The 14,985-nt window shown below is 32.9% G+C and overlaps 1 protein-coding gene across 1 annotated transcript in view; it reads right to left on the bottom strand.

The window, feature by feature from the left end:
* Positions 1 to 1,323: 1,323 nt before the first annotated feature.
* The window catches only part of LOC141544672 (uncharacterized), a 107,853-nt gene continuing 94,191 nt past the window's right edge, over positions 1,324 to 14,985 (bottom strand). Inside the window, exons 28-30 of the mRNA XM_074271081.1 lie at positions 8,615 to 8,708; positions 3,406 to 3,648; positions 1,324 to 2,241 (exon numbers count right to left, since the gene is read on the bottom strand). Coding sequence (XP_074127182.1) covers positions 1,993 to 2,241; positions 3,406 to 3,648; positions 8,615 to 8,708 — 586 coding nt within the window. The 3' untranslated portion in view covers positions 1,324 to 1,992. The remainder of the gene's footprint in view (positions 2,242 to 3,405; positions 3,649 to 8,614; positions 8,709 to 14,985) is intronic.

The raw sequence follows: 14,985 nt of genomic DNA on the forward strand, positions 1-14,985 counted from the left end.
TATTTTTGGTTGATTTGAGATCAAGGTCACTACCCCTACTTTTTTACTTGAGCAGAAGATAACAGATTCTGCTCCAGCCTTTTATCTTTTTCTCTGAATGTATCACTCTGCTTTATGTTTCTTGTGAACAACATATTGTAGGATTCTGGCTTTTAATCAAGTCTGATATGCACTCCTGTTTTATGGAAGAGTTTAATCCTATTTATATTTACAAATTACTTTGTGATTATTTCCTGCCATCTTGTTTTTTTCCCAGTTACACTTTTTCCTTTCCCCCTTTCCCTTCTTCCCAATATTTTGCTACTCATCATTCCCTCCCTCAAACAGCCTTCCCTTTTTATAGCCCCTCCCCCTTTCTTATATCTTTTCCTTTCTACTTCTGGTTCTCCTTTCTATTAGCCTCTCCCTTTCTTTTTCCCTTTCCCTTCCAACTTCCCTTTAGGGTGAGAAGTTTCTCTGTGAAGTTAAATGTTTGTAATTCTCTCTCTGACCCGAATCTGATGAGAGTAAGATTCACACAATGCTCATCCCTCTCCCTTTTTTGCCTCAATTGTAATAGGTCTTTTTTGCTTCTTCATGAGATGTAATTTATCTGATTTTAATTCTACTTCTTCTTCCAGCACAATTCCCTTTCCACCTCTAGTTTTTTATATCATCACAATAATTTCAAATTATACCCACATCCTCCAATTATACCTGAAACAGAAATACAGTTTTCAAGAGTTAAACATCTTCCCATCTAGGGATATAATCTTATTAACTCTTAAAAGAAAGTTATTTTTCCATTCATTTTTTACCTTCTTATGTTTCCTTTGAGTTCAGTATTTGAAGATCAAGTTTTCTGTTCAACTCTAGTCTTTTCATTAGAAATGAATGAAAGTCACCTGTTTCATTGAATTTCCTTCTCTTTCCTTGAAAAATGATGTTTTATTTTGGTGGGTAATTGATTCTTGGCTGAAATACAATTTCCTTTGCCTTTTGGAATATCAGATTCCAGGCCTTTAGATAATTTAAATTGGAAGGTGCTAGATCCTGGTAATACTGATTGTGGCTCCTTGATATATGAATTGTGCCTTTATTACTGCTTTCAATATTTTTTCCCTGTATTTGATAATTCTGAAATTTAGCTACGATATTCCTTGAAGTTTTCATTTTGGGGTCTCTAAGAGGTGATTCTTGAATTTGTTCAATGGCTATGTAGTTCTAGAACACCAGGGTTAGTTTTCCTTGATGATATCATAGTTTTCAGGAAGTCCAAAAAAAAATGAGATTGCCTCTCCTAGATCTATTTTCCAAATCAGTTGTTTTTCCAATAAGGTATTTTACATTTTCTTCTATTTTTTTTTCATTTTTTTGGTTCTGATTTTTGAATTCTCACTGAGTAATGCACTTCCATTTGTTCAATTCTAATTTTTAGTGAATTATTTTTAGTTACTTTTATCCTCTCTTTTTGCATTTGGCTAATTGAACTTTTAAATGAGGTGTTTTGTTCACTGGATTTTTTCCACTTCATAAATTGTTTTTCAATGAATTTGTTTCTTTTTCAAATGTATTTTGTAAGGAGTTGTATATGTTTCCAATTCATCAAATGTATTTTGTGAGGAGTTATTTGCTTTTTAAATTTTTTTCAAACCTATTTTGGAAGATGTTATATGATTTTTCTGTTTTACTAAATCTATTTTTAAGGAGTTTTCTTCAAGTTGTTTCCTTTGCCAAAGTCTCTTGCAAAATTCTCCTCAGGGTTTGAAGTGTGCTGGTATTTGTGTTATATGTCTCCCAGTTAATCTGCTGATGCATTGGCTTATTATCAGGGCAGTGTCTCTAATGCTGCTCTTCTTTGGCTAAGAGTTTTCCAGTGGATTCCCCTGTTTATGGATGCCATACCTCCTTGGGTACTAGCACTGCACCTATACTCAGCCACTTTCCCTCATGCTTGATTGAAAGAGATCTCTCCAAAAGTTTTTCTGGAACATCTTCTGCTTGAAATTTGTTTTACTCCAAATATTGGTGGGTTCTATCACTCCACAGTTCGAAGTCTTGATCTGGTGTTGATCTGAGACATGACAGGAAGAAATTAGATAAAGATCTGTGTATTCCACTATCTTGCCTCTGCTCTCTGTATCTCTCTAGTGCTGCCTTAGCCTTTTTATGTGAGAATGTCATTTTGGAGATTTCAGCTTTCAGTTCTTGAAGTTGCTGCTCCATTTGCTCATAAAAGTTATCTTTTTCTGCTCTGTGTGTCTAAACCAAATAGAAAACAAAGAAGATTTAACCAAAATACCTTAATTGTAATCTGCAAATTGTAAGATGTTTATTACCATATTCTGTTTGATTTTATTTTAATTTCAGTCAGTGACTCAAATAACTATTCTGAATTCCTAAAAATAGGTTTTAACTTTGAAAAAAATCATGATCAAGTTAAGGTGAATTAAACTTGAACTTAAAAAAAGACAATTGTATTTCTATTAGATGTTAGGTCACTAGTTCTTATCCTAGTGCTATTATTTTAGATTATAAAAAACGATAGGGGCCCTTAGGTGGTGCAGTGGATAGAGAACAAACACTGAAGTCAGAATTGACTTGAGTTCAAATCTCAGACACTTTAACACATACCAGCTGTGTGGCCTTAATTGTCTCAGGGATAAATAAAAAAAAACCAATAGGTATAATTCTGAAAAAGAAAAAAAATTATTCCAGAAATTTCTGGAGCATATTTTTACAATTAAAATATTTGGTAAATAACATAACAATTCACTATTCAATTTTTAAAATTGAGCATTTTAATTAAAAAATTTGATAGTATATATGGTTATTTTCTTTTATGATTTCAAAGATGACAAGGCAAAATAGACATTAGAATTGGTAATTATAAATACATTCAGGAAAGCAAAATTTTCTAAAATGAATTTTATATGAAAATTTCAAAATAAAAATTCTGTTCTTGACATGGAAGAACCATGACAAGATATCCATCACAATTTACAAAGTTATGTATTGTATTACATCAATTAACTAGGGGAAAGATGAAATCCATATTGGAACTCACAAATAATGAGGAGGGTGAGGTGGAGAGTAACTCATAGTCCTGAAATTCTTTTTCATAAGCACAAGGGGATTCATACCATGTCAGGGAGGAGTGCTAATAAGATAGCATAAGAAAGCCTGGGAAAGTAAGTTCCAGAATGAGCATTTAAACATTTCCTGATAAGGGAAGAGCATAAGCTTTTTCTTTCTTTTTTTTTTTTTTTTAATTTTTTTCTTTTTAATAATGATACCAAGCTTATGGAGGCTTATAGTAAAGAAGGCAGAGAAAAATTATTTTACAATTTAGATTTAGAATAGAGAAAAAAACCCTTCATTTACATGGATATATTTTTAAAGCACAAAAGTGATAAATAAAGTAACCTGTACGAATTGCTTAATGTCCAGTTCATCTTGTTCTCCTTGACCGTGTTCTACTTCAGGAAGTTCTAAATTATCCTTAACATTAACTGCTCCTTCATATTGCCTTTTCTTCATTCCCAACTTGATACATTTCTTTTGGATCATTTTCTTAGAAAATAACTCTTCTTGAAGACTTATGTACTTTAATTCCAATTCTATATATTTTGAAGATTCTGCTTCTAATTGTCCTTTAAGGTCTTGAATCTGTTTCATAAAATGTGTTTAGCCAATTACATGAGTAAAAGAAAGGTCTTTTAACTTATATATTAATTTAAAATTACTAAGATTAAATAAATTCCATTGTAGTGGGATGTATAATTATCCTTATCTTACATCTCCAAAATATTTTCCTAAAATTATTTAGTTAAGTTTACAAACCCAAAACAAAGGTAAGATTGAAAGAAGAAACCATGAAATTACTTTACTAGCTTTTATATAAAGTCTGCATCATAAATATTATTTCCACCTTTCTCCAGGTTAATTGTGAGTTCTACTGTTAAAACTTAGTCTTTTCCATTGTTAATTGTTAAAAACCCCTTTCTTTGCTAACGTTGTATCTCTTGCTCTCAGAAACCTATAAATGTTAAGAAGTCATTTTTTTGGATAAATATTGATGAGAACTGTAGGACAGTAAATTAATGACAGTAAAATAAACTGCTTCTAATTGTCATTATTAAAATTTAATGATGGGGTAAGAGTAGAAATTCTTAATATGAAATATTAAATCCAAGGTACAAGTGAAAAATGTATAAGGATATTGTCTTTGCCAAAATGTATTTTTAATTTATGAGAAGAATTTACAGACAAAATGAAGAAGTAAAATAGGCACTAGAAGGGATAGATAGAAATAGATTTGGGAGATCAATAGTTACTAAAGAAAGGTATTTGCAAGAAGCTTTTAAAGAAATATGCCACAAACTGTGAGTACACCATTGAATGGCAAGCTATATCCATAGAGGAGTTTAGCAGTCTAACTAGAGCTAACTATAGTCAGAAGAAAGACATGATTAAAAGGAAGATGTTATAGAGAGGAAAATAACTAGCTGGCTTAGTTCTAAAAGGGACTTAGCAAAAATCTTCATCATAAGCACACCTTTTTTTAGGTAAATACAAACTTGGGGTTTTTCAGGGAACGAGGGGAAATACCAAAGAAGAGTTAAAGAATATTTATTTGAGATACTGAGAATGTCTTAAAGATATTCTAGGGAAATTTGGTTCTAATTAGGGTTTAACCAAATTGTCTGGGAAGTTTCCATCATAGGTATCTTAAATATACTACTCAAGGGAGTGTGGGCCCATCAAGGTTGGCTTAACTATGGTAATAAGACAGTCTGGAAGTCTGAAAGTTTGCAAGATGAGTATTTTAGCATTTCCTGACAAGGGGAGAGTTTCAGAATTCACATGTATAGCACTACTACCAGTTAACACATACATAGCACAAATTTGCAAATGTTATCTCATTTGAGCACTTTTATTTTTCAAAAGTTCTTAAGGACTTTGCCCTAACTTCTGGTGGTGTAAGATATCAGAATTGAGGAAATGTCTCATCAAATACTAGAATCTTAAAAAAAAACAGTAGCTTTAGATATATTCATTTATTTGTTATTCTTCCAGGAGGAAGAAAATCTTTTATTTCCTAAAATAGAAAAAAAAATAATGTATGGAGAATATTGAACTGGAAATGTCTTAACCTACTTACTGGTGGAATGGAATGACAATCTAAGTTATATCAATTATATATACCTCTCAAGTCAATTCATGTCCTGTTTAAACTCAATATATCTATATTATATTATAAAGTTTCTTAATGGCAATAGTGATCATCTTGCAATCAAATTGTTGTTTTGTTTGTTCTTTGTCATTTTAAAATCTATTAAAGCAATACTCAATAATATTGTTTCTGCCTATTAGTCATCCTTTTGGGGGATGTTTTTCATTTGTAGGATTATATGAGCAGTGTTGGAAGGAGATCTGTCGTTCCAAGAGTCCTTGCAAATATTGCTCCAAATTTTTCAACACTTCCAAAAAAAGGTTTTGGAAACCACCTATTTCCCTTTTGGATTCCTCTGTTAGAAACACTTTTCTTTACATCAAAACTAAATTTGTGTGTTTACAATTTCCATTCATGAGCAAAACAAGTCTAATATTTCTCCCACTTGAAAATGATTTCAAATACTTGAGAAGCTCTTTTAACACAGTATAATCACACACATACATACACACAAAGATTCTTTTTGATATGAATTCTATGATGTAAAGAGAGGAAAAATTTCTAATATGCAAATCTATATAGCATGTTTTTGGAGACCAGAATTTTCTGGGAGATGTAAAGTGCCTATGTGATGAGTTCCTGGATAGTAAGCTGGGGTAACAAAGAAGCCTCAAGAGAAGATTGATATTCCTTGAGGCAAGCAAGGAAGGTCATTGGTGGAGGTCTTTGCAAACCCAACCTTACTGTATCCACTCAGAAAGCAAAGTTATGATATCAAAAGCTCAAGGTTAAATTTCCCCTATAAAACATGCCCTCATAGTATATATTTTCCACAAAATCTTTCTTTTAGTCTGTAATACTCCACCTGAAGAAGTCTTTCCTCCCCCATGCTTCATGGCATCTTTCTCCTCCTTATAGTTAACTGTTTTAGGCTATTAAACCCTTTGTCAGAATACTGAATTGCTTCCATTTGCATTTTCTTAAGAAGGTTCTGGGGATTACCAGGAAGGATAAGAATACCATATTTCTAAATTCTCTTTGGTATCCCTGAGCTGAGGCATCTGGAAACTATTGGTACTGCTGCTGATTCAGAGGTCAGGCTTGGGCTGGGCTGAGGCTAGATCCAGGGTTGCATGTGTGTCCTGTCCTGGTGTTTTCTGTCCCAGAACTTCCACTCTGGTGTCACAGACCTTTTTTTGCTGAGCTTCCAAGCTACTTACAAGTTTCTGCTGAGCTAGAAAATATTCTACTCTTTTGGGTGTTCTGATTCTCTAAAATTTGTTTAGAGACATTATTGAAAGGAATTTCAAGCAGTCTCTGGGAGAGGGTGGGCAAGTTCCTGCTTTTAATCTGCCATTCTTGGCTCCACCTCTTGCATGTATTTGTAAATAAAAAGCTGTTATTTAAAAAATGTTTTTGTGCAAAGCAAGCCAATGCAGACAAGGTTAGGAGGCAAGCAGAAAGCTGGGAAACCATTTTTTTTTCTATCCAGTTTTTCTGATAAAGGCTTCCTTTCTAAAATATGTAGAAACAAACTCAAATATATAAGAATACAAACTATTCCTCAACTGATAAGTGATCAAAAGATATGGACAGCCAGTTTTCAGATGAATAAATTAAAGCCATTTCTAATCATATTAAAAATGCTGTACATCATTACTGATTGGAGAAATTCAAATTAAGACAATAGTGATGTATCTATACACCTCTCAGATTGGTTAAAACGACAGGAACATATGATAAATGATGAAGAGGCTGTGGGAAAACTGGGACACTAATGCATTGCTCATGGAATTGTGAAATGATCTGATTATTCTTGATAGCAATTTGGAACCACACCCCCCAAAATTATCAAATTCTGGATTCCCTTTTACCCAGCAGTGTCTCTATTCAGTCTGTTTCCCAAAGAGAGCACAAAAGAGAAAAAAGAACACCTACTTGTGCAAAATAGGAAACTGAGAAGAGGCCCATCAGTTGGGGAATGGGTAAATAAGTTATGGTTTATGAATTTAATGGAATATCATTCTATAAATAATGAACAGGTTGACTTTAGATTTATATGATTTATATGAAAGATTTATATGAACAGATGCTAAGTGAAACAAGCAGAACCAAGAGGAAATTTTACACAGTAAGAAAATTATGTGATTACCAACTGTGATGGGCTTGATTCTTTTCAATAATGATGATTCCAATAGACTTGTGATGGAAAGTAACATACACATCCAGAAGCAAAACTGTGGACGCTGATTATGGATCAATGCATAGTATTTTCAACATTTTTGGTTGTTTAAATTTCTCTCATACTTTCCCCTTTTTTCTTTCTTAATATGAAGAATATAGAAATATGTTTAGAAGAATTGCACATGTTTAACATATTGGATTGCTTAATGTGTTTGGGGAGTGGAGGGAGCAAAATTTGCAGTTCAATGTTTTGCATAGGTGAAAATGCTGAAATCCATGTTTGCATGTATTTGGAAAAATTAAATGCCATTTAGTAGAAAAAAATAATATTAAGGACCTGGATTTCCCACAACTTAGAATTTTAGACTATTGGCACAAAAAAGGAATCTAGTGATGGGTTAGTACATCATTTTATATGTGAGGAAAAACCATTTGTCAAAATTCATATTGACAGAAAGGAACTGAGTCAAGACTCCAATTTCTAATAACAGTATCATAGAATTTTGGAATTAAGTTTCAGGCTTTTAGGAGTTAGTTGTATGAAAAAATCACTAAGTATCATTTGTTCCATGAATATGGAAAATAGTTTACCACTTCATAACTAGAAAGGGCTTTTATGTAAGCAAAAGAAGTCTGATGATAATAGCTCATGAGTCATCAACAAATGATTACATTTTCTATATTTTCTATGTAAGCTTAAACAGAAAAGATGGGAAAAACAAATGCCAAAAATTAAAACTCATCTGCAAATAAAATTTAGATACATTTATATAGTCTAATGAACCCACACATTAATGGACCCACACTATTAAGACTTGTCATTTTTGAACATCTGGAATGTTTTGGCACACTGTTCTAATATGTTCAAATATACACTCAATTAAAAAAAGTAACCTTATTTATTAAGAATTTATTCTTAATTTGATAAGAAATTCAAATTATGACAACTAATTTGATGTCAAAACTTCATCAAAAGACATTACGCCAAGATTTGAAATATAATCATTATCAACAGTAAAATTTTCTTTTTTAAAATTCTTTACATAATGTGAACTTTTTTGTAATTTTACTATAACTTTTTAATCTGATGTGGTGCCAATATTAATAATTTTATAAAAGAAAATGTTCATTTCTCCCATAACATAATGATCAACACCACCAGCATCCTAAATCAATATGAATTGTATTTAAATATCAAATTACATTAACAACTGGATTTCACAGTTAAAATTAAGTTTTTAAATTGAGGAAAACTAAATCTCAGAGCTAACTTACTAAAGTAGAATCCAAAATATTTTTCTGAAATTTTTCAGCTTTGCCCATTTGCTCTTTTATTGAATCTTCAAATGCGGCATATTCCATTTTAAGCCTACAAAAAGTAAATATAGTGTCAACAATTCAAAGCTTTGAAAAATTTTTATAGTTAATTTTACAATTTCTTATAATGTTTAGGGCTTCACTTGCAAGGCCTGAAATATAGATTTAAAGAGATAAAAAATAGCTTCAAAGAGATTTCATTTGATTAATCAAAATGACATGCACAGGTAAGTAACTGAATGCAGATGAATGCAATATATTTGAAATAAATACAAAGTAACTGAAGAAAGGAATTAACAAAGACCCTACACAGAAAATCCTATGTAAGTGGCAGTGCTTTTTTGGGTGAGCTTTGATTGGAACTAAGGATTGCAAGAGGTGAAGATAAATCCCATATTGTGGAATATGCAAAAACTTAAGAGATCAAAGATGGAATTTGGAATCTGGGATACAAATTAACAGGAAAAACAGCACTTGCATCTAAGAAACATTTATGTTCACATAACCACTCCTATCTTCATATACATTGACATATTTAGATAAGTATATGTATCTATTTTAAGACAGTCTCATACACGTATGATCAAGATCTAAAATCAAAATGAGTTGTGATTTCCTTTGCGTAGGAATATACTATCCACCTATTCAAACCTGCAAGCTCAAGTCTTCCAAATTTTCCTGCCAACACACAGATTTAGACTGTGACTCAGGGACACAATCACTACATGTCAGAGTCAGGATATGAACTCTCCTCACTAAATTCAGTTCTCTTCTAATTGTTTCTGGAGATAAAAAATACAATTGATTTTCTTTTTTTTTTAAATTCATTTATTTAATCTAATATTTTTATTTGTTTATTATTTAATTAAATACTTAATATTTTTCCACAAATTTGTTTACAGTTTTCATTTTTTAAAGATTTTTCAGCTTTACATTCTGTTCTTTATCGCCACCCACAATGTAAAAACTACATGTGAAGTTATGCAAAATGTTTCCATAAAAGTTGTGAAAGAAAACATATCTCCCATCCTAATGAAAATTATAATCCTCAAGAGAATTAAGTTAAAATAAAGAGGGAGAGGGAAAGAGAGAGAGAGAGAGAGAGAGAGAGAGAGAGAGAGAGAGAGAGAGAGAGAGAGAGAGAGAGAGAGAAGAGAATGCTTCAATCTGTATTCATACACTATTAGTTCTTTTTCTGGATATGGATAAGAGTTTTCATTATAAGTCCTTCAGATATCTATATCTATCTATCCCTGTATAGACATAGATAGATAGATATAGATATATTTAGTGTATTTCAGTTTGCTCATGGAGGACTTTCCAAGTTTGTTTCTTTGTTTTTTTTTTCCCTTTTTTTAAAATTAATTTTACAATTATAATTTTTGACATTATATATGCATGAGTAATTTTTATAACATTCATTTTTTCCAAATTTTCCCCTCCCTCCCCTAGATGACAGGCAATCCCATACATTTTACATGTGTTACAGTATAACCTAGATACAATATATGTGTGTAAATCCAATTTTCTTGTTGCACGTTGAGTATTGGATTCCAAAGGTATAAGTGAACTAGGTAGATAGGCAGTAGTGCTAATGTTTTACATTCAATTCCCAGTGTTCCTTCTCTGGGTGTAGTTGTTTCTCTCCATCATTGATCAGGTGGAAGTGAGTTGGATCTTCTTTATGTTGAAGATATCCATTTCCATCAGAATATATCTTCATACAGTGTTGGGATTACTAGGTGAGAACTGAGGTTGTCTGGAACCAAAGGGTAAAATGTCACAAAGGTAATTGTACTGTTCACCTAATTGCTCTCCTACTAATTTCCACTCATCTGGATCCAATTCTTCTTCCAGAGAAAAAGAAGGACATATGACCTTCACAGTTCTTAAAAGTTCAGTAATCTCCTCTAAAATTATAATCAAGCCTTGGCTTTTCATAACCTTGATGATGCTCTCTAAACATTTTCCTTGAACAGAAGGTGTTTGCCCCATTTCACTATAAGAGATTGCTGGTTTAGCCCTTAACAAGTTCCTTATTTATCTATTAGCACGCTCACTTAATCTTTAACAAAGTTTCCTCGTTACTCACGGTTCTGGGTCAGAGAGACTGAGATCTAGATCGGAAGCTTTTCCACTGGAATCAGGACTGTGTCTGTCCCTGTTCGGGCGCCAAATTGCGAAGGTCTGGTCTAGCTCTTCTTGTCAGGATAAGCAAATGTCCTTGCCCCACGTGTGGACGCCAAACTGTTGCGTGCTGTCGTCTCCAGAAGCTGCCGGATCGCTCTCTGGGAAGAGATCTGCTGTGTCTACTCAAATCTTTAAGACAGATTCTTCTTCCTGTAGTGAACCGTTGTCTCCAGGCAGTTGCTGTTAACTCTTGTCCTTAGAAATGACTTCCCTTCCTGCAGAGAGCCCCGTCAGGCCTGATGTAATGCAGAGAGTCTTCTTCAATCCTGGCTCTGAATCTCCTCCAGCTCTTATCCTTCTCCAGGCCGATCTGCTCTCTGCGCCCATTGCTGTCTCTTTTTATCCTCCCAGAGAATGGGCGTGGGATAATGCAAGGGCTTCTGGGAAGAACCACCCCAGCCAATGAGCTTGCCCCCTCTATCAAGGAAACCTGAGTTCTCACCTTGTAATTGTCCAGAAAACCTGAATTCTCACCTTGTAACCATCCAGACAACCTCAGTTCTCACCTAGTAATCCCAACAATACAGTATTGTTGTTGAAGTGTTTAGTGATCTTCTAGTTCTGCTCATTTCACTGAGCATCAGGTCATGCAAGTCTCTCCAAGCCTTTCTGAATTCATCCTGCTGGTCATTTCTTACAGAGCAATAATATTCCATAACCTTCATATACCATAATTTACCCAACCATTCTCCAATTGATGGACATACAGTCATCTTCCAGTTTCTAGCCACTACAAAAGAGCTGCCACAAACATTTTAGTATATACAGGTCCCTTTCCCTTCTTTAGTATTTGTTTGGGATATAAGCCCAGGAGTAGTACGGCTGGTTCAAAGGGTATGCACAGTTTGATAACTTTTGGGGCATAGTTCCAAATTGCTCTCCAGAATGGCCGGATTCTTTCACAAATCCACCAACAATGTATTAGTGTCCCAGTTTTCCCACATCCCCTCCAACATTCATCATTATGTGTTCCTGTCATCTTAGCCAATCTGACAGGTGTGTAGTGATTTCTCTGATCAATAGTGATTTGGAACACTCATTTGAGTGGATATAGTTTCAATTTCATTATCTGAAAATTGTTCATATCCTTTGATCATTTATCAATTGGAGAATGGTTTGATTTCTTATAAATTAGGGTCAGTTCTCTATATATTTTGGAAATGACGCCTTTATCAGAACCTTTAACTGTAAAAATATTTTCCCAATTTGTTACTTCCCTTCTAATCTTGTTTGCATCAGTATAGTTTGTACAGAAACTTTTTAGTTTGATGTAATCAAAATATTCTATTTTGTGATCAATAAAGATCTCTAGTTCTTCTCTAGTCAAAAATTCTTTCCTCCTCCACAGGTCTGAGGTGTAGACTATCCTCTGTTCCTCTAATTTATTTATGATCTCATTCTTTATGTCTAAATCATGGACCCATTTTGATCTTATCTTGATATATGGTGTTAAGTGTAGATCCATATCTAATTTCTGCCATACTAATTTCCAGTTTTCCCAATAGTTTTTCAAATAATGAAATTTTATCCATAATTTTAGTATCTTTGGGTTTATCAGACACTAGATTGCTATAGATGTACCCTTTTTTGTCCTTTATACCTAATCTATTCCACTGATTGACTGGTCTATTTCTTAGCCAATACAAAGTACTTTTGGTGACTGCTGCTATATACTATAACTATAATCAGGTACACCTAGACCACTTTCATCTGACTTTTTTTCATTAGTTCCCAAATTCTCAAACTTTTATTCTTCCATATGAATTGTTATTTTTTCTAGGTCATTAAAATAGTTTCTTGGGAGTCTGATTGGTATAGCACTAAATAAATAGATAAGTTTGGGGAGTATTGTTATCTTTATTATATTTGCTCAGCCTATCCAAAAGCACTGAATGTCTTTCCAATTATTTAAATCTGACTTTATTTTTGTGGCAAGTGTTTAGTAATTTTGCTCATATAATTCCTGACTTTTCTTTGGTAGATGGATTCCCAAATATTTTATACTCTCAACACTTGTTTGGAATGGAATTTCTCTTTGTATCTCTTGCTGTTGCATTTTGTTGGTGATATATAAAAAATGCTGAGGATTTATGTGGATATATTTTGTATCCAGCAACTTTGCTAAAGTTGTAAATTATTTCTAATACATTTTTATTAGAATCTCTGGGGTTAACTAAGTATACCATCATATCATCTGCAAAGAGTGACAGTTTGATTTCCTCATTACCTACTCTTATTCCTTTAATCTCTTTCTAATCTCTTATTGCCAAGGCTAACATTTCTAATACAATATTGAATAGTAAAGGTGATAGTGAGCAACCTTGTTTTACTCCTGATCTTACTGGGAAAAGTTCCAGTTTATCTCCATTGCATATTATGCTTACTGATAGTTGTAAATATATGCTCCTGATTATTCTAAGGAATAGTCCATTTATTCCTATGCTCTCAAGCATTTTTAGAAGGAATGGATGTTGGATTTTTGTCAAATGCTTTTTCTGCATCTATTGAGATGATCATATGGATTTTATTAATTTGATTTTTAATATGGTCAATCATACTAATAGTTTTCCTAATATTAAACCAGCCCTGCATTCCTGGTATAAATCCTATTTGATCCTAGTGTATTATCCTGGGGATGATTTTCTGAAGTCTTTTTGCTAATATCTTATTTAAGATTTTAGCATCAATATTCATTAAGGAAATTGGTCGATAGTTTTCGATCTATCTTATTTAGGTATAAGTACCATATCTGTGTCATAAAAGGAGTTTGGCAAGACTCCTTCATCCCCTATTTTTTCAAATAGTTTATATAACATTGGGGCTAGTTGTTCCTTAAAAGTTTGGTAGAATTCACATGTAAATCCATCTGGTCCTGGGGATTTTTTCCTGGGGAGTTGATTAATAGCTTGTTCTATTTCTTTTTCTGAAATGGGACTATTTAAGCAATTTATCCCCTCCAATGTTAATCTAGGAAGCCTATATTTTTGGAGGTACTCATCCATTTCACTTAAGTTATCAAATTTATTGGCATAAATTTGGGCTGATTTACCAAAGCTTTATTTATTTATTTATTTATTGGCTTTTTCATAAAACCAAGTCTCATCATTGTCATTATCTTGGGTGTAATTATTGTTTCTATAATTGCTGTTTGATATTCAGTTTCCAATGACTTTTTTGGTCTATTTACCCCTAACTTCTTATTGAATGTAGCTTTTATTGCATTGTGATCTGAGAAGGAGGCATTTACTATTTCTGCCTTCTAATTTTGAGATCTTTGTGTCCTAATATATGGTCAATTTTTGTATAGGTTCCATGAACTGCTGAGAAGAAATTATACTCCTTTCTATTACCATTCAGTTTTCTCTAAAGGTCTATCATACTTATTTTTTCTAATGTTCTATTTACCTTTTTAATTTCTTATTTCTTTTGTGGATTGATTTATCTAATTCTGAGAGTGTAAGGTGGACAACTCCTTTACTACTTCCCTTTTTTTAAAAATATATCAGTAAAATCAAATTATCCATGTGGACTTTCTGCATATCCACAAGAGATACAGTTCTCAAAAGTTCTTTTTACTTTTTTCTGCTTCTCTTCAGTGTTGTGGATGTAGATCAAATTTTTTGTTTTAAGTCTGTTTTTTTTTTTCTTAGAAAAAAATTGATTTTTTCTATTTCATTAAATGACCGTCTTCTTCCATGGAAGAAAATGCTAAACTTAGCTGGGTAGTTTATTCTTGGTTGCAATCCTTGTTCTTTTGCCTTTTGGAATATCAGGTTCTAGGCCCTTTGATCCTTTAATGTGGAGGTAGCCAGATCTTGTGTGACCCTTATTGTGGCCCCTTGATATTTGAATTGTTTTTTCCTCACTGCTTGCAATATTTTTTCCTTAGTTTGGTAGTTCTGCAGCTTACCCACAATGTTCCTGTGGAGTTCTTTTTTTGGGTCTTTTTCAGAAGGTGTTCAATTAATTCTTTCAACGCCTATTTTCCCTTCTGTTTCTATTATCTCTGGACAGTTCTCTTTGATGATTTCCTGTAAAATAGAATCTAGGCTCTTTTTTGATCATAGTTTTAGGGAAGTCCAATGATCCTCAGATTATCTGTCCTAGATCTATTTTCCAGGTCTATAGATTTTCCTATT

The sequence above is a fragment of the Sminthopsis crassicaudata genome, chromosome 5 (assembly GCF_048593235.1).
Source record: "Sminthopsis crassicaudata isolate SCR6 chromosome 5, ASM4859323v1, whole genome shotgun sequence".
Classification (NCBI taxonomy): Eukaryota; Metazoa; Chordata; class Mammalia; order Dasyuromorphia; family Dasyuridae; genus Sminthopsis; species Sminthopsis crassicaudata.